Source organism: Mesoplodon densirostris, chromosome 2 (assembly GCF_025265405.1).
Source record: "Mesoplodon densirostris isolate mMesDen1 chromosome 2, mMesDen1 primary haplotype, whole genome shotgun sequence".
NCBI classification, from domain to species: Eukaryota; Metazoa; Chordata; class Mammalia; order Artiodactyla; family Ziphiidae; genus Mesoplodon; species Mesoplodon densirostris.
The window spans coordinates 84,160,809-84,180,605 of record NC_082662.1 but is presented as its reverse complement, the minus strand read 5'-3'; the positions used below and the strand labels follow the sequence as shown (position 1 = coordinate 84,180,605).

The window sequence follows — 19,797 nt, the reverse complement described above, 5'->3', positions numbered from 1 at the left end:
TTTTTAACATCTCTAAAATTATTATGTATTTTACGATTGATGGTATACCATAGTTTCATGATATTTTTTCTTAGTGATTACTAAAATAACGGTACACCTTAAAATCTGTGGAATCTTACATTCAATGAAATATCGTAATCTTTTTCTATATACTTTATATGAAGGGCACCACAATGTATACATCCTTCTACAGACTACTTTTGTTCATTATCATTCAAGACATATCTATGTTCACCCATGTGACTATAGTTCACTTTTTAAAATCTAATATATACTGTTCTACTGTATAAAAATAGTATACTTTATTCATCCATTTTTTTAGTTGATAGACATTGAAGTTGCTTCCAGCTAACACAATGTTGCAATGAACACCTTGGTGCATAGTTCCTTGGCAATATGTGTGAGAGTTTCTTTAAGATAAATAATTAGGAACTGAATTGCTAGATATTTTCCAAAAGGTATTTCAAAGTTGAAGGTACTATGGTACACCTTCAATTTATTAAATCCTTAAAAAAAAAAAGTAGTACAGCAGCTGCACCAATTTACTCTCCCAACCAGAAATGTGTATGAGTTTATTATACCACACCTTCACCCACACTTAGAGAAGTAGTATAGAATAATAATAAAATAGTAACCTATCTAAGCCTCCCAATGACCCATGATAAAGTAAGTGCCACAAACAAGGAACTGAGAGGTTAAGTAACTTGCCCAAGATCTCATGGGTTACTGGGAATGCAACCTGTTTCCATAATCTTTCTAACTAACCACTTTGCACTACTACTTCTGTCACGGTATACAATTCATTGGGCCCTAGAGCCACAGTGTTTGGGTTCAAATTCTACCTCTACCACTTTCTAAATGGGTGACCTTAACTTCTCTCTAATTCAGTTTCTTCATCTATAAAATGAGGATATTATCAAACTCTTATGATTGTGTGAGGAATAAATAAGTTATATACCTAAAGCACTTAGAAAAGTGTTTACACATAATAAATGCTCAGTGAGTTACTACAATATCATCAAATTTAAAACTTTTGCCAATCTAACAGTGTGACATGTTTGTAGATTTACAACCTTACTGTAGTTTTAATTTACATTTTTGATGACAGTGAGGTTAAGCAACTTTCATGTCTCATTGGATATTTGAGTTTCCTGTCCTTTACCTCTACAGATTCTTTGTCTTTTATTACTGGATATCTCCCCCCAACCCTGCCTTTTCTTATTGATTTGTGAGAGTTCTTTACAAATTCTGGATATTAATCTTTGTGAATTATATTACTTGCAAATATTTCCCCAACCATTAGTCTTGTCTTTTTCACTTCTTAATTGATGAGTTTTATAAACAGAAGGTTTTTATTTTAATGGACTTAAAATTTAGCAATCTTTTCCTGTAATATTCATGCTTTTTTGCTCTCATTTTAAAACATTCTTCCCTACCATGAGACAACACAGAAACTATTCTCATATATTTTCTCTAAAAGTTTTACTTTTCACAATTGGGTCTTTAATCCATCTGGAATTTTCTTTTAATGCAGGTATAGTATGAGGCAGGAATCTAATTTAATTTTTTAATCAATAATCAATTCTCCCAGAATCACTTTTTGAAGTTTTTTTTTTTAATATTTATTTATTTATTTAGGCTGCACCGGGTCTTAGTTGCAGCACGTGGGATCTTCGTTGCTGCATGTGGGATCTTTCAGTTGCGGCATGCAGACTTCTTAGTTGCAGCATGCACTCTTAGTTGTGGCATGGCAACTCCTTAGTTGCAGCATGCATGCAGGATCTAGTTCCCCGACCAGGGATCGAACCTGGGCCCCCTGCACTGGGAGAGCAGAGTCTTACCCACTGGACCCCCAGGGAAGTCCTCCTGAAGTTTTTGTTTTTAAAATTAAGTCAGTATACCCTTAATGTGGATTCACCACTTTTTGATATTTTGCCACCATTGCTTTATGTCTCTCACTTGAGAGATTTTTTTGCACTGAACTACATATCCTAGAGTAACTAGTAATATAACCACAAGTTAGTAATATAACCACAAGTAACTATCAAATTTAAGAAATCTAAAATTGATACAATATTACTGTCTAATATACAATTCACATATAAATTTTATTAATTATTCCAATAATTTCTTTATGGAATTTTCCTTCTTCTGATCCAGGGTCACTTACTGCTTTTAGTTATCATGTCTCTTTAGTTTCCTTAATCTGGAACATCTTCTCAGCTTTTCTCAGTCTTTCATGACAGTGACATTTTTGAAGAATAAACAGTTGTTTTACAGAAGACTAACCTGAGCTTGTCTGATGTTTCCTCATGATTAGTTTCAGGCTATTCATTCTCAAGAGGCATACCACATAAATGGTGTTGTACCCTTCTCACTATATCACATATGAAACACATGATGTCAGTTTGTCCAGCACCTTAATTATTGATTCTTCCATCCTTTGCCCTGATCTGTAATGCCACCTGTTACATTATGAAGATTCCACTGTATGCATGTTTGCTTAAGAGTCTCAGTTCTGGGGCCTCCCTGGTGGCGCAGTGGTTGAGAGTCCGCCTGCCGATGCAGGGGATACGGGTTCGTGCCCCGGTCTGGGAGGATCCCATATGCCGCGGAGCGGCTGGGCCCGTGAGCCATGGCCGCTGGGCCTGCGCATCCGGAGCCTGTGCTCCGCAACGGGGGAGGCCACAACAGTGAGAGGCCCGCATACCACAAAAAAAAAAAAAAAAAAAAAAAAGAGTCTCAGTTCTGTACCACTGATCTTTTTGTTTATTCCTATACCAATATCACATTGACTTAATTAGTATAACTTTAGAAGTCTTGTTATCTATAGACATGTTCTCTACCTTGGTCTACAGCTTCAAAAGTACCTTGTTTGTTCTTGGACATTGGTTCTTCCACATGATTTTTAGGGTCAGTTCATTAAGTTCTACCAAAAATTTTGTTGGGATATTGATTGGAATTGTACTGAATGTATAAACTATTTTGGGAAAAACTGACACCTTTACGTTAGGTTCCCTTCCAGAAAAATGGTATACACCTCATTAGTTACATCATCTCTTAAGGCTTTCAAAGAAGCTTTATTATTTTCTCCATTGTATTAAGTATGTCTTTTTAGTCTGATATTTTGACATCTGGGGCATTACTGACCCTAGGAAGACTGGCCTGCCCAGGGCTAGCCAATTCTCAGAGATTAATAAACTTTGCACATGGGAGTGCACCTTTCATACACAAACTAAGCAATCCAGAGCCCACTCCCCATTCCTCTATCTGGCTCTTACACACCGGGCTAATATTCTCCTGTCCTAATCACCCCAGGACCAGGTACTAGACCACTCAGGACAGTCTTACACTTCTGCCCACTGAGAACATTCATACTAGCCAATCCGAAGGCTGAATACCCTACCTCAACCGTTTCTTCCTACAGAAACCACAGTAAAACCTCTTGTTCATATTTTCTTCCCAACTCCCTCTGCCTTCTGAACAACGCTGATACTTCCCCTCTACATGACATGTCATGTCTCCTATTTCTAGTCATCTGTGAGTATAAAAACTTCTTCATTTATGACAGCCACTTCCATGTCTATCTTGCCATACCTGATTACAACAAATCCTGAGTACATTTTTAAACCTCCATTAAGACTGTACCTATCTTCTGTAGATTTTTTCAGATTTAACTTATAGTTATTTTGATTTTTTATTGAGTGAAGTGCTCACATCTTAAGCGAATGAATTTGTACATATGTATGTACCCACATAACTACTATCCAGATCAAATATAGAACATTTCCAGCACCCAAAAGGCTCCCTTGTGCACCCTCCCAGTCAATACTCTTCACCTAAAAAGGTAAACACTATTTGGACTTTTAACACCATATATTAATTTTGCTTATTCTTGATTTCTTAAGGAAATACACAGTATTCTTTTGCATCTGGCTTCCTTTGCTTAACATCTGTAGTATCTGTCCCTGTTGTTAAAGAACTATAGTTGCTCTTTTTCACTGAGGCATATATTTCAGAATATGAATGAATATATTTATTAATTCTGTCGTTGATGAACACTTAGCAATTATTAATAAAGCTACTTTGAGCATCCTTGCACATGTCTTTTGATAGATACAGGTCTTCATTTCTGTTGGAGTGGATGCTGGATCATAGGGTGACTTAATGTTTAGATTTAGTAGATACTGACAAATAGTTTTCCAAAGTGGTTCTACCAATTTATACTCCTACTATAAATATATTTGAATTCCAGTTGCTCTACAAATTCAAAACTTGATACTGTGAGTCTTTTTCATTTTAGCCACCATGTGCCATAATGGAACTGTTCCTTTCGTCATCATCATTTTGATTATTTTATTTTATTTTATTTATTTATTTATTTATTTTTGCTGTATGTGGGCCTCTCACTGTTGTGGCCTCTCCCGTTGCGGAGCACAGGCTCCGGATGCGCAGGCCCAGCGGCCATGGCTCACGGGCCCAGCCGCTCCGCGGCATATGGGATCCTCCCAGACCGGGGCACGAACCCGTATCCCCTGCATCGGCAGGCGGACTCTTAACCACTTGCGCCACCAGGGAGGCCCATGATTATTTTATTTTTTTGTGGGGAAATTTCTAATGATTGATTCAATACCTTTAATGGCTAAACAACTATTAAGGTTTTCAATTTATTTATTTAAAACATTCATTTATTTAACTATTTATTTGGCGGCACCGGGTCTTAGTTGTGGCACGTGGGATCTTTATTGCCACATGTGGAATCTTTAGTTGCAGCATGCGGGGGTCTTTAGTTGTGGCATGTGGGATCTTTAGTTGGGGCATGCGAACTCTTAGTTGCGGCATGTGGTATCTAGTTCCCTGACCAGGGATCAAACCCGGGACCCCTGCATTGGGAGTGCAGAGTCTTAGCCACTGGACTACCAGGGAGCACAGAGTCTTAGCCACTGGACCACCAGGGAAATCCCCAAGGTTTTCAATTTATGCTTAAGTTAGTTTTGTTAAACTTAACTTTGTTGGGAAATCATTTATTTAGTCTAAGTTTTCAAATGTATTATCCTAAAATGGTTCATAGTACTTGGTCTTATTTCTTAAATCATAGCTAAATCTGTAACTTAGGAGTTCCTTTTCAATTCCAATATTGGTTTTTATGCCTTTTCTCTTAGATTAATCTTGTCTGATGCCCATTACCTTGGTCACTGTGAAAAGAACCAGATTTAGGTTTTGGGGATTCTCTATTGTTTCTTTGTCTTCTATTTTACCCTTATCTTTATTATTTAATTAATTCTATTTTTCTTTTTTTCTTTTTCTTTTTTTTTTTTTTTTTTGCGGTACGCGGGCCTCTCACTGTTGTGGCCTCTCCCGTTGCAGAGCACAGGCTCTGGATGCACAGGCTCGGCGGCCATGGCTCGCGGGCCCAGCTGCTCCGCGGCACGTGGGATCCTCCGGGATCGGGGCACGAACCCGCGTCCCCCGCATCGGCAGGCGGACTCTCAACCACTGCGCCACCAGGGAAGCCCGGAAATGATGTTCTTTTATACTTCTATGACTTTGCACACGCTGTCCAGAACGTGTCCATCCCTACTTATTCACCTTATGACAGCGTAGTCAATACCCTACCCTAAAAATCATCTCTTGTATAAGTTCTACAGAGAGAACTAGTCACTCTTTCTCTGTACTTTTTTTTAACTACATTGTAAGGCTTGTCTTCATGTATTATTATCTTGTTATTTTAAATTAGCATGTATAAAAAGCTCATCTGAGTAAGTAAAGTCTGAATTTCAGAATATTTAATCACACAGTTTACCTTTACAATAGCTACATTTGTTAGTGTTGATTATTTACAAAGCACCTTGCATTTCTTTTTTCATTTATTCCTCACATCAAGACAATATCATCTTGACTTAATAGATGAACAAACTGAGGTTCAAAAAGGTTAAATAGTTTCCCCAAGGTAACGAAGTCACTTAGAGGTAAAAACTGGCTGTTTGACTCCAAAACCTAAACATTTCAACTAAGTAATATTGCCTACCAAATATATACTGTAACCTAAACTATACTAACCAAATACTGCTGAGAAAATGTTCTTCCAAACTCATTTTAATGAAAAAATGACATAGATGGGTTTTGAGCAGTTTTTAGAAGTTTAAATGCACACACAAACAAATATTTATCTATGTATGACAACTTTTCAAAACACACTTTCTTCATAACATTATTTATATCATAGAATAAATTTTTTTTTTTTTTTCGGTATGCGGGCCTCTCACTGTTGTGGCCTCTCCCGTTGCGGAGCACAGGCTCCGGACGCGCAGGCTCCGGACGCGCAGGCTCAGCGGCCATGGCTCACGGGCCCAGCCGCTCCGCGGCATATGGGATCCTCCCAGACCGGGGCACGAACCCGTATCCCCTGCATCGGCAGGCGGATTCTCAACCACTGCGCCACCAGGGAGGCCCAGAATAAATTTTTAAAACGTATTTTTGTTGCCAGAGAAGATAAAAATGCAAATTATGATTTTACGCTGTGTAAAAGCTGCTATAATTACATTATTATATTGTAAAATCTCATTAAACTAAAAAATTTTTCATCTTTATTAGTTTAAAAGTTAACATTCAAAGTTAATGGTTATATGGTCAAAGCTAACTAGAAAACTTTATCTTAAGACATGGTTTATACAAAATAGATATTTTTGCATTACTTATGTATTCCTAAAGGGAGACCCAACCACACTTTCTCATGAATTTTATTTAATTTCATAAATAAGTATCATTTCATTGATAATCATCATCGGGCTTTAAGGAATTAATCCCAATTCAAAATGCCAATACCATAAAGTCCACACGTGAAATTTTTTTTTTTTTTTTTTTTTTGCGGTACGCAGGCCTCTCACTGTTGTGGCCTCTCCAGTTGCGGAGCACAGGCTCCGGACCCGCAGGCTCAGCGGCCATGGCTCATGGGCCCAGCCGCTCCGCGTCATGTGGGATCTTCCCGGACCGGGGCACGAACCCGTGTCCCCTGCATCGGCAGGCGGACTCTCAACCACTGCGCCACGAGGGAAGCCCCACACGTGAAATTTTTAATCAAAAATTTTAAAAAGTTAACGGACATAAAAGAATATTAAATTTTCTACTGCCAAATTTCTGAACTTTTTCACTTCACACACTAAGTAGAATTTTAAACAGGTACTATATTCTTTGTTTCTCCCCTACAAAAACAATTATTTGCTTTAAAAACACATACCTTTTTCCTTGTTTACTTTGTTCAAGTAAGTCTACCTTCAGCTTTATACATTCCTCTTGGGACTTCTGCAAACTCTGTTCCTTTTCAGTCACCATTTTCTGACTCTGCTCTAATTTATCTTCTGCCTCTCTATAAAATAAAGATACTTTTAAAGGCTGTTTAAGAGATTATTTCAGGTAAGCAAGAAATAGTTCAACATCAGGAATTCTATTAGTTTAAATCACTGAGTTAAGAGAAACAAATATTTAACAAGAGAAAGAGAAAAGGCATATTCATCACTTGTGAACTATTAGTTTTCATAAGGAATAAAAGGATACTTCTATCAGATGATAAATATATCTGAAATAAAAGACTGTATCCTATTTAATGATTAGATACTAGAAGTATTAGATATATTTCAGAGACTAGATAAGTATGACTGTTATCACCACTATATCCAGTGATTTTTCTGACAGTTGCAAAAAGCTAAAAATGAAAAAGTAGTAAGTATAAATTTTGGAAAAGAAAGACAAAATTCTTTTTTTTGCTGATAATATCATTAGCTACCTGGAAAATCCCAGGAGAATCAAAATAAAAATTAGAATTAATTAAAGGTATGACAAATAGTCCAATTACAAAATAATTATAGTATTATACAAAAAGCAGTAGCCTTCCTATATACTATCAATGAACAGAACAAGAACAAATTCACAACAACCAAAAATATAAAATACCTAACATATGTATTACAAAGAAAATTATGAAATTCTGATGGTCATGAGAGATGACTTTAGTGTGCATCAGAATCATCTGCAGGACTTGTTAAAACACAGATTGCTGGGTCCCACCTCCCAGAGTTTGTGACTCCATAAGTCTGAGACAGGAACTGAGATCTGCATTTCTTACAAGTTCCCAGATGATGCTCATACTGCTGGTCCCAGAACTACTCTTTTGAGAATCACTAAAATGGAGCAATATGCTATTTAGTATGCATATATTTCTCATTTTACTCATAGCAGAAGAGGAAGATAAATTATAAAGTGCCTGATTCCTTGTATTCTATTTCTTGAACTCCCATCAAAGTACAAGTACTGAGTACATATTACTATGTAGGGCAACAAGCGAACAAGTTCATATTAATGAAAACACATAAATAAACATCTCAGCTTAGATTTAGTCTTTTTTAGCCCCTATATACTGCAGGTATCCTGCAGCCAAGAGGAGTTATGATGGACTGAAAACAGAATCAACAAGTTCTAACTAAGACAGTCTATACACCAATATGGATTTATTGGGGTGGGAGACAAATTTTAACAAGATACGTCAAAAAGTAAAAGTAGAAAATAAATATTTTAAAGCTGTAAGTTTTACCTCAAAACTTTATCTTGGGCTGAAACTTCTGCTTCCAAATTTATAATCTGTTCTTCTAAGATTGGTACAATGGCTGCCTGTTGTTGAGCAGATTCAAGCATAGAAACCTAAAACAAAAAACCTTTAGAGTACTTTCTTCACAAAATAAATTAATCGACTTTGTCCTTAGTTTCTTTTACCATCTGACAGAGGTTCAGTAGAACTCCCCAGTCACTGTTCATTGTTTATGAAGCTCATCTTATCTATCAATTTATATGGGCATGTCATCATCACAAGCCAGTCTCAGCATGTAAGCTCCTGCCATTACCCTCAACTTAACATCCCAAGATAACTGGTTAGTTATTTGGGGGAAAAAAAGAGAACCTCTACAGACTAATTTAAAGATAAATTTATCTAAAAAGATAAATTTCACATACATTAGAAAATGAAATTTCAAAGACCAAATCATTTTAAATCACATAAAAATACTTACTGAACCTTGTTATTATTTAAAAGCTAATTTTAGAATACATACTTACTAGAGAAAACCTAGAAAATACAGAAAAGCGTAGTAATCCTACAACTTGGAATAAGAAGAGTGTAGGACTGTAGAAATCCACAACCTAAATGGTGTCTGGAAAAGAATACCAGTAAGAGAACTAATTATCCCCCCCAAAAAAGGAAGCATGAGATAATAGTACAGGGCAGGGATGAGGTCGAAGATAGATTAACTTGGGATATAGTTCTAACTCTGTTGCTAAGTCCCTCCTTTTCCTACTCTCAGAACACCAAGAGTCACATGATGGCCTACCAAGAAGAGATAGAAAGTTATTATCATTATCTGGAGAATTGAACAGGAAAGGTTTGAGACTCTTGAGACATTACATGGAATGATGAGCAGGGATGAGGAAGAGTTAAAAACAGAGATTAATAAGGAACAGTCAGCTTCTAGCTTCCTACCCCACCTCATTTGGGGCCACCTCACAGGTAAGAAATCAAAGGATTCTTTGCTGGAGAAACTCAAGAGCTCCAAAGAAAAAGACCTCACATATGGATGTTGGATGGGGGAAGGGAGATATCTCCCTACAAAAGAGCCATCTTCTCAACCATCACCAACAAATGAAGCCCAATGGACAACAAACTTCACCTTTGCACAGAGAGCTTCCAAAGAGCATTTAAGTGCTTTCTCTTAAATACAAATAGCCAAAACACCAATATCTGAAAGCTTCTATCACAAAAGTCAGAGGTCAAAACAAAAGAAAAAAGCAACTGGCAGTAGCCAGGCAACCATACACACACACACAAACACACAGAATCATTAAATCTTCAGAGAGCTATGAGAAGATACTGCATCAGGATGTTATTAAATACAAAACAATCAGAGAACATGAAAAAGCTCCAGAAAATGAAAAGTTATGAAAGCTAAAAATAAAAGATTCAATAGGATGACAATGTTGAGGAAATCACAGAAAAAGTATCACAGGAAGACAAAGAGATGGAAAATACCAGGAAAAAACTTGAAAGATTTAGAGTACCAATCCAGGTTAGGAAAGATAGAAGAAAGAAAACAGAATGAAGAAAATTATCAAAGATTACATAAGAAAAAATTCAGGGACCAAAGGACACAAGATTTCAGCCTAAAAGGGTCTTCATGTACCCAGCACAATAAATAACAGACGTCTATTCCTAAAAACATAAGTGGAAAAACAAATGAAAAAATATATTATCCACTAGGAAAAGTAATCCACAATGGCATCAGACGCTTCAGAGACAAACTGGAGGATAGAAGACAAGAAAGCAATGTCCTAAACATTCTGAGGTAAAATAATTTTCAACCTAGAATTCAATCAAGTGTGGGGGAGAACTTAAGACATTTCAGACAGACAAGGAAGGTACTAGAAACATGCTCCAACTAAAGAAAGAGTAAACCAAGAAAAATGACATGGGATCAAGGAAACAATAGACCCAACCTAGAAGAACATCAAAGAGAAGTCCCAGGAGAGTAGCTGGGCAGCAGGTCTGAAGGGCAATAAGCTCAGAGAGAACAAGATGCCAGTCTCCAGAAGTGTAACTACTGTACAGACACTGCTAAAAGGTAAATTATGAATATGTTGATCGGTACAATGGGGAATTTCAACAAAAGGTTTCCAACAGTGGCACATATGCAAAATCAAAGCTGAGACCTGCCCTGGAAAAGGCAGCCTCCCTAAAAAATATTTTATCAGGCAATTTAGAAAATGCTGAGATGGGAAGTAAAACACAAATATCTGTCTTACTGCCTAGAATAAACACTGGTGTATTTACATGCTCAAAGAAAGGAACAAAATGCTAATAGTTCAGTAATTATTAGCAAAACTCTTTTAATATCTCTTAGACTTTAAATAATTAAGCCTCTATGACTTTAAAAAGAACCTATAGTTGATTAAAAAATTAAAATACAATTAATAAACAGAAAAGGTAAACAGACACATCAAAAGAAATCTAAATAACACACTGAAAAGGTAAACTTCATAAGAAATCAAGAAAAACAAAATAATTTTCCCTCAAAGATATTTAATATAGATATGTTTAAAAAAATAATACTGAATGTAGACAGAGTGCAATAAATGCCTGAAAAAATTACTTCCCTGTGATTTGACCATTCTGGAAATCTAACCTAGAAATAATCCCAAACACCAAAAAAGTTTTATGTTCACTGCAGCATTTTTTCTCCTTAGGCTCAACAGTACTTTGTTTTGTTCAAAAAGTACAAAATAAAGACCTCCCATAACTCATACTACTTAAAACAATACATCTAAAAAGTAAATAGTGAAAGTTTCACTATGACCCTCCAATCGTTTCCAAAGTTATCAACAATATTGTGGAGCAGTCCTACTGTCCTTATATTGATATATGTCATATGTATATCTATATACATACACACACATAGACACGTGCTCGTTTTATAAAAAACAAAACAGATTATTGTGTGTGCATGTATGTGTATGTGTTTTGCTCTGTAATGTTTTTCTACCACTAAATATTTTAGGTAAGTTTTTGAGAGTTAACTGTGCAGATACCATTCTAAGTGCCTCTACATATATCATTTAAACCTTACAAAGTTCTATAAAAGTCAAACAACTTTGCATTTTCCTTAAAAAAAAAAAAGCTTGGTAGCAATCCATTATATGGATATATCATAATTTACTTTACCATGTCTCTGTTATTGGACATTTTGGCTTCTTCTAATTTTTTGTATACCAATCATACAGAAAAATATAGGAAACCACTTAAACAGGGGAGTTATTAATTAAATTATGGTATACTCACATAAGGAAACATAATACTACCATAAAAAATGATTGTTGGGGACTTCCCTGGTGGTCCAGTGGTAAAGAATTCGCCTTCCAATGCAGGGGACACGGGTTCGATCCCTGGTTGGGGAACTAAGATCCCACATGCCGCAGGGCAACTAAGCCCGTGCACCACAACTATTGAGCTCGTGCGCCTCAACAAGAAAGCCCACGTACCACAAACTACAGAGCCCACGCACCCTGGAGCCCTGCGTGCCATAACCAGAGAGAAGCCCGAGCGCCACAACTAAACAGAAACCCAAGCAGACTGTGTACCGTAACAAAAAGATCCTGCATGCCTCAACAAAGGTCCCGTGTGCCACAACTAAGACCTGATGCAGCCAAAAAAAATATGGAAAATAAATAAATAAATAAATAAAATATTTTTAAAAAGAAGTCATATTAAAAATGATTGTTGGTAAAGCTACGTAAATGCATCCAAAACTGCTTCAACTATGTAAGAAGTATAAAACAATTCCAGGAAAAAAAAACTATGCAAACATGTAATATTTAACTATGTAATAAACCAATAAAAGCAGTTTCTAGATGGTGGAAACTGGGTTATCTTTCTCCCTTTTCTTTTTTCTATTTTTGAAGTTTTCAGCAATGAGAATGTATTATTTTAAAAAGGAAGATAAGCTATATATTTCCTTTGTACATGAAGTAAAACCACACGAATTGATAATCTTAAGATTTTAAGAAGTTCTGAATTATCTAAATGCATAGGCTATACAAGTCCCCCTAAATAATTTTCAGATATTAAATTCACATAAATTTGATCCTATAACATGTTGATACTATATCATAATAAAAATTATTATACATAACACATTAAGGCAATACAAGGAATATTTTTCCAATTATTAATCTTAAGATGATTACAATTATTTTCTGTTGACATAGTCACCACTTCAAGAAACATACTTTTGCTCTTGACTGTGTCAATTCAAAGTGGACAGAGTCTATTTTAGTCATTAAAGAATGATTCTGTGAGACCAAACAAGCATTCTGTTGTGTAAGTTTATTAAGTTTCTCTTGAAGACTTTTGATTTCCTGATCCACAGGGGTAGAAGATGAAAAAGACATCTGAAAAATGAAAAAGAACAATTTATTTTGAATTATTTCATTAAGCATTACATGTAATTAATGGAAATGAACAATTATCAATAAAATGACTAAGTAGCTCAGAAAAATGGGTAAAGATACTCAGTCAGTGTTGGTGAGGATATGAGACAATCAGCACTCTCTCCTCCACTGCTGGTAAACATGTACATAAATAAGTTCAGCCTGGAAAACAGTGGTACACTTTGGAAAAGTTCTTGGTATTATCCAGTAAAGCTGAACATGCTGAGACTCAACAATATTACTCCTGGGTATAAATCTGATAGAAACTTTTACACTTTTGCACCTGAAGATTAAAGACATAAAAATGATAAGAAATGAAATGCCCACAAACAACAAAATGGATAAATTATTATTTAACCATTTGTATATTTCTATTATACTCTTTTGAATATATATTTTACAATAAATTATTTTAATTTTCATGGGAGTTGAGGTTTTCACATGATTTAATTTTATTTTTTTGAATAATATATCTATGCAATTCAGAGTCAGAATTATATATTTTTATTTATTTATTTATTTTTTTATTTTTATTTTTTTCCGTACGCGGGCCTCTCACTGTTGTGGCCTCTCCCGTTGCGGAGCACACACAGGCTCCGGACGCGCAGGCTCAGCGGCCATGGCTCACGGGCCCAGCCGCTTCGCGGCACGTGGGATCCTCCCGGACCGGGGCAAAAACCCGCGTCCCCTGCATCGGCAGGCGGACTCTCAACCACTGCGCCACCAGGGAAGCCCATTATATATTTTTAAAAAGTACATACAGAAGTATCATTCCCATCTTTAGTAGATAGGTAACCATTTTTACAAGTTTCTTGTTTATAAATTTTTGTATAACATCAATCAGCAAAAAATAGGAAACTCCTTATATAGGAGAGTCATTAATTAAGTTAGGATCTTAAACCTAGTCTTCTAGTGTTTCCATACGCATATACAAGCAGTACAAATTACCCACCCCGCCCCCAATAGCTCCTAATACAAAACCAGAGGAGTATGTATGTTCTTCTGCACCTTGCATTTTTCACTTGAACAACATATCCTGGCAATCTCTCCACAATCAATTCAGTGAGAAACTCCTATTCTTTTTTTTTTTTAACCCCCTTAGCTGCAGTTTCTATTGCATGCTTATTCAACCAACTAAACAAATGAGATACTTCTAGTCTTCTGTTATGACAAACAATTGTTTTGTACTTATGCAGGTACTTTTCCAGAAATGGGATTTCCAAGTTAAGTGTAAACGCATTTGTGGTTTTGGTAAATATTACCAAATGCCTCTCCACTGAGGTTGTATCGCTTTGCATTTCTACCAGCAATGTATGAGAATGCCTATTTTCCCCTAATATCACCAACAAAATAGTGTCAAATATCTGGATGTTTAATAATCTGGTAGTGAATTTCTCTTATTATGACTGAGATTGAACATCTTTTTATTTGTTTTAATTTCCTTTTCCATTCATGTCTTTTGCCCATATTTCCATTGGGTTGATAATTTTTCCTTATTTCTAGGAGCTTTTTACATATCAAAGAGATTAGTCCTTTATCTTTAATAGGCATTACCAATATTTTTCCCCCTCTGATTTGTCATGTAACTTGTGATTCTGCTTAGGGTAAAACACAATGATTTCAATGATGGCATATATATAATAAAAACAATCAGCAATTTGAATTAGGGTAGAGATCAAATTTCCCAAAATTACATAATCTTTGTAGACATGGAATTTGAATTCCTTTTCTAAAATGTAGGCTCAGATAGCTTCATCAAGCAGCTTTCTTACAAAAAGAAAATCTCTCAACTGCTGGCTTTCTGAAGTGGGAAGAGGAAATTTTTATCAAGAAAGAGTATGATGTACATATGCAACCATATGTATATATGCATGCTGCCAATGGGGTAATAAAAAATAGGAGGAAGAGGGTGGAAAAAGAGATAAAAGGGAAGGAAGAGGAGTATACATAGGGAGATAGATAATACGGCCAAATAAAAAAGAGGAAGAGAGAGTGAGTTCAAGACCAGGAAAGATGTCTAAAATCATCCACAAAATTTAGAGATAATGAATGGAGCACCTGATCCAGGCTAAACAGTAAGTACACTTTAACCACTTAATAAGCCATGATTATCTATTACATACATGGTACAGTACTAAAATCAAGGGGGTTACAATTTACTTGAGAAAACAAGATATTTAATTGCAAAAAGGTAATAAATATAGAAGTTTTAAAATAGAGTAATACACCAAAATAACTGCTCTCTGGTTAGGACAGAACAAGAACCATTTTAAATTTAAAGAGTCTGGAGTACTAAAAACTATGGAAAACATGAATAAGGTATTTGAAGAAAAAACTCAAAGAAAAAGTATTTTAAGTAGACAATTCTAAAACTAAAACTACTTTTAAGTAGGCAGGTCTAAAAATAATAACCTTATCTCTTGGCTTTTTTTGAAAATCAGTACCACTATTGGGCATTTTACAAACTTTTTTATAAGGTGAGTAATTCAAAAGTCCAAGCTGGCTAGGCTGAGAAAGATCTTCCAGAACGAGCCTTTCAGACCTTGAGAGATTAGAGGCAAAATCAGAATTTTCACGTGGACTAACACTAGAAAAAAAAGAAAAAATATATTTTAGTTCTTAGGTACTTTAAGTATTCACTCTAAATTTCTATACATTAAATAAGAAAACAGAAAGAAAAGCACCTGAAATGTTGCTGAAAATCAGATTCCAGAAATGAACTTAAGGCATTTCAACTAAATTTTTAAATAAACCATAATTAGTTTTAAACTAGTAATCTATGTTCCTGGAGCCTCTATGCTAGGATTACTTAAGATTCAAAAAACAGTCATAATAATAAAAGATTAATTAAGCCTACACATTTATTTTATTTTTATTTTTATTTTTTTGCAGTACGCGGGCCTCTCACTGTTGTGGCCTCTCCCGTGGTGGAGCACAGGTTCCGGATGCGCAGGCTCAGCGGCCATGGCTCACGGGCCTAGCCGCTCCGCAGCATGTGGGATCTTCCCGGATCGGGGCACGAACCCGCATCCCCTGCATCGGCAGGCGGACTCTCAACCACTGCGCCACCAGGGAAGCCCATACACATATATTTTATACTCTGAGTCCTAATATATTATTTAAATTTTATTTATTTATTTATTTATTTATTTATATTTTTGGCTGTGTTGGGTCTTCGTTGCTGCGCACGGGCTTTCTCTAGTTGTGGTGAGCGGGGGCTACTCTTCGTTGCAGTGCGCGGGCTTCTCATTGCGGTGGCTTCTCTTGTTGCGGAGCACAGGCTCTAGGCGGGCGGGCTTCAGTAGTTGTGGCACGCAGGCTCAGTAGTTGTGGCTCGTTGGCTCTAGAGCGCAGGCTCAACATTTGTGGCACATGGGCTTAGTTACTCCACGGCATGTGGGATCTTCCCAGACCAGGGCCTGAACCCGTGTCTCCTGCATTGGCAGGCGAAGTCTTAACCACTGTGCCACCAGGGACTGAGTCCTAATATATTAAAGGTCTTAATACGTAAATGCTTCTCTAATAGTTCTTTTTCCTAAACTGAAAGTTATACTCAAATTATTTTTTTTTAATTATAGAACATTATTCTCTACTCTGGACACATCAGAAACACATCATATAATAATGATATTCACACACTTTACATTTAACATAAGTTAAAGTCCTACTCAGAATTGTACACGTAATTTTACTCACTCACCTAGATAACTCTTCCCCTAAACTATGCAAACTCCATTCTGTTATCTTCAGTTCATGTCTTAAGGAAGCAACATTTGCCAGCAAACTTTCTTCTTCATTGTCTTTATTATAGTAGTCTGAGGAACGAGACTCCATTTCCTAAAAAAAGAAATGAATTTCTTATACCTTGCCTGAAAGAATCTGTGGTGTCAGTCAAACTACTCTCACACTAATAAAATTTAACTCATTATTTTTCTATTTCAGATGTTGTAAAATCTTTCATGGTTAATTTAAAACAAAGCAAAATGAAACAAAACACCTAGCAACAATGAATTTCTCAGCATGTTAAGCTATAATGGAAAGTTCAACAGAATTTCAGTGAATCAATTTTTCATTATAGCCAGGGACTAGTTATTAAAGTTCCCCTTTTCTAAGCATCTTTAATCTTCTAACAATTGTGTAAACTAAGTGTTTTTATTCCATGTTAAAGATGAAGAAACTAAGAATGAGACAAATAACTTGCTCAAGGTCACACAAACTGTAAATGGTGGAACCAATATTTGAACCTAGGTCATCAGGATCCAAAGATCTTTTAATTATGTCACACTGTAGTTTTCTTATTTATTACAGATTTTCAATATGAAGTGTTCAAACTTACATAATCATGTTACAGCTGTGAACATCTGACAAAACTGGTATCATTACAGTCATGCATATTTTCTTTTTTTTCTTTTTTTTTTTTTTTTGCCTGCGTTGGGTCTTTCTTGCTGCATGGGCTTTCTCTAGTTGCGGCAAGTGGGGGCTACTCTTCATTGTGGTGCACGGGCTTCTCATTGCAGTGGCTTCTCTTGTTGCAGAGCATGGGCTCTAGGCGTGCGGGCTTTAGTAGTTGTGGCACATGGGCTCAGTAGTTGTGGCTCACGGGCTCAGTAGTTGTGGAGCACAGGCTCAGTAGCTGTGGCACACGGGCTTAGCTGCTCCGTGGCATGTGGGATCTTCCCGGACCAGGGCTCGAACCCGTGTCCCCTGCATTGGCAGGTGGATTCTTAACCACTGCACCACCAGGGAAGGCCTCATATTTTCTTAAAGGTAATTTATTACCACAGAAAGCTTATCCCCTTCTCCCATTCGCCATGGTTATAAAATTTGAAACCACACACTCACATTCACATCACAACCACAGAGATCAAAATGACATTTAGCAGGTTAACTCACAGAAATATATGAAGAAAAGCTTTTGTTTCTTCAACTGATGGGTATCTCAAGGGTTGTGAAATTCTCTACTAAGTAGCTTTGCACATAAAAAATCATGATAAAGTACCGCATTTTACTGTTAATTAATATACATAATTATCATGAATTAATATAATAATACAATTAAGATGAAGGCTTTATAATCTCTACTACTCCTATACATCTTCTTGCATAATCTTAAAATTACATTCCTCTTTCAGATCCTATTTACCTTTGTCATTGTAGCATCTCTTTCATCACCCTTCTAGAATTCTGACCACATCTCAAGCTCCAAAAGGTTAGGAGTTCTGTGTATTATATTCAGGACTATAAAGCACTTAGTGAAACTCAATATTTTCAGTGAATAAGTGATGATTACTAAACTGCCCTTCCTTCCCCTCATCTAGCTAAAATAATATGACAAATTCATTCCACACTCAAAATTTCTCGGATGTAGGGAGGAAAATTAAAAAGAAAACTCTCACCTTATTGGAAGAAACTGGCAGGAAATTAAATGAGATGCTATGGAATCTTAGTAGAGAAAATGTTTCTATCCTCTTTCCTCTTTTGTTTCCACAAATTTGCTTCTGCTTAAATGAGAAGACTCTCCCAAACACAAGTCAATGGTTCAGGTCTCCATTCTGCTTTCTTTTCAACATCTCTAGTTCCCTACAGGATGGTGAAAGAAAAAAGGGTTAGGAAAATTTAGGCAAATTCTAAAATGCCATTCGACATTGTTTCGACTAAATCAGGTTTATGTCCAACATCTTCTGTATATTTTCATGTAAGAATTCTCTAACCCTTCTGAAGTATCAATGAAAACGTTTGCTATGCAAACATATTTTCATTTTCCTAGTAGGCCATTTATTATCTTTAAAAAAGATTCCTGGGACTTCCCCGGCAGTCCAGCGATTAAGACTCTGCGCTTCCACTGCAGAGGGCGCAGGATGGATACCTGTCAGCGATACCCGCCTGCCATGCGGTGCGGCCATTTTTTTAAAAATAAATAAATTAAATAAAGATTCCTCCTCCCTTCAACTGACAGTAGTTATGAAGTCTAGTTTCATTGACTGTACATACGTGGAAAAGCACATCATGCTACCGACAGGCCCTGCCTTCTTTTGGCCCTAGTAACAATGCTTTTGTAGGTATACACACGCACACCCATCACACCGAAAAACAAGTGTTCATTATACTCCCTGTATGTAAAAAGATGGGCTGTAGTCGAAAAGTATTCCTCATTTTGGAAGGAGGTCATGGCTTTACATAGTATTGTCTTGTACCAAGAACGCTCAATTTGACAGAATTGGCCCTTCGTTCATCTGGAAGAAGTGGAGGAAAACATGACAGCTTCCTTTCCGATTTTTCGTCAACTAAAATACAACCCTGCAGAGCAGCGTGCGCAGCGAGTGCGAGGACCAGACGAAACGCATCCGAGCGTACCGACAGGGAAAGGAAAAAAACTCCTTCAGGTAGGCGGGTTTCCACCCTCCAGGGGCAGTCGCTCACCACCCAAGTCATAGTTGTGAGAGAGACCCACCGACGACGGCGCACGCCGCGCTCTCCGCTGCGTTCGGAAACTTCGGACCCTCTCCCGGACCTCAAGCGTGGAAACCCAGACACACCACGCGGGAAACTAGCGAACCCCACCTGCTCCGAGTTCGAACCGCCGCGGGAGCCGTTGAGGACGCCCCGCCCCCCCGCGAAGACTCTACGTGAAGCGACGCCGGATGCGCGGGGCCTGTTGGGAATTGTGGTCTGCGAGCGCGCCCGAGCCTGCCCACCCTGAACTACATTTCCCACAATTACCGCCAAGACGCCCATTGGTGTGAGGGATGCCATGGGAAGCTGCGGCCGTCTGGG

At 37.0% G+C, this 19,797-nt stretch overlaps 1 protein-coding gene across 7 annotated transcripts in view; it reads right to left on the bottom strand.

The window, feature by feature from the left end:
• CCDC18 (coiled-coil domain containing 18) overlaps positions 1-19,626 on the bottom strand; it is a 115,010-nt gene extending 95,384 nt beyond the window's left edge. For 5 of the 7 annotated variants that reach the window (XM_060090137.1, XM_060090142.1, XM_060090136.1 and 2 more), the window contains exons 1-7: positions 19,475-19,626; positions 18,420-18,603; positions 16,724-16,860; positions 15,436-15,610; positions 12,823-12,984; positions 8,588-8,694; positions 7,238-7,366 (exon numbers count right to left, since the gene is read on the bottom strand). In XM_060090137.1, coding sequence (XP_059946120.1) covers positions 7,238-7,366; positions 8,588-8,694; positions 12,823-12,984; positions 15,436-15,610; positions 16,724-16,857 — 707 coding nt within the window. In that variant the 5' untranslated portion in view covers positions 16,858-16,860; positions 18,420-18,603; positions 19,475-19,626. Of the gene's footprint in view, positions 1-7,237; positions 7,367-8,587; positions 8,695-12,822; positions 12,985-13,104; positions 13,330-15,435; positions 15,611-16,723; positions 16,861-18,419; positions 18,604-19,474 lie in introns of those variants that run through there. The other 2 variants (XM_060090138.1, XM_060090139.1) reach the window with 2 other exon arrangements.
• Positions 19,627-19,797: the final 171 nt, after the last annotated feature.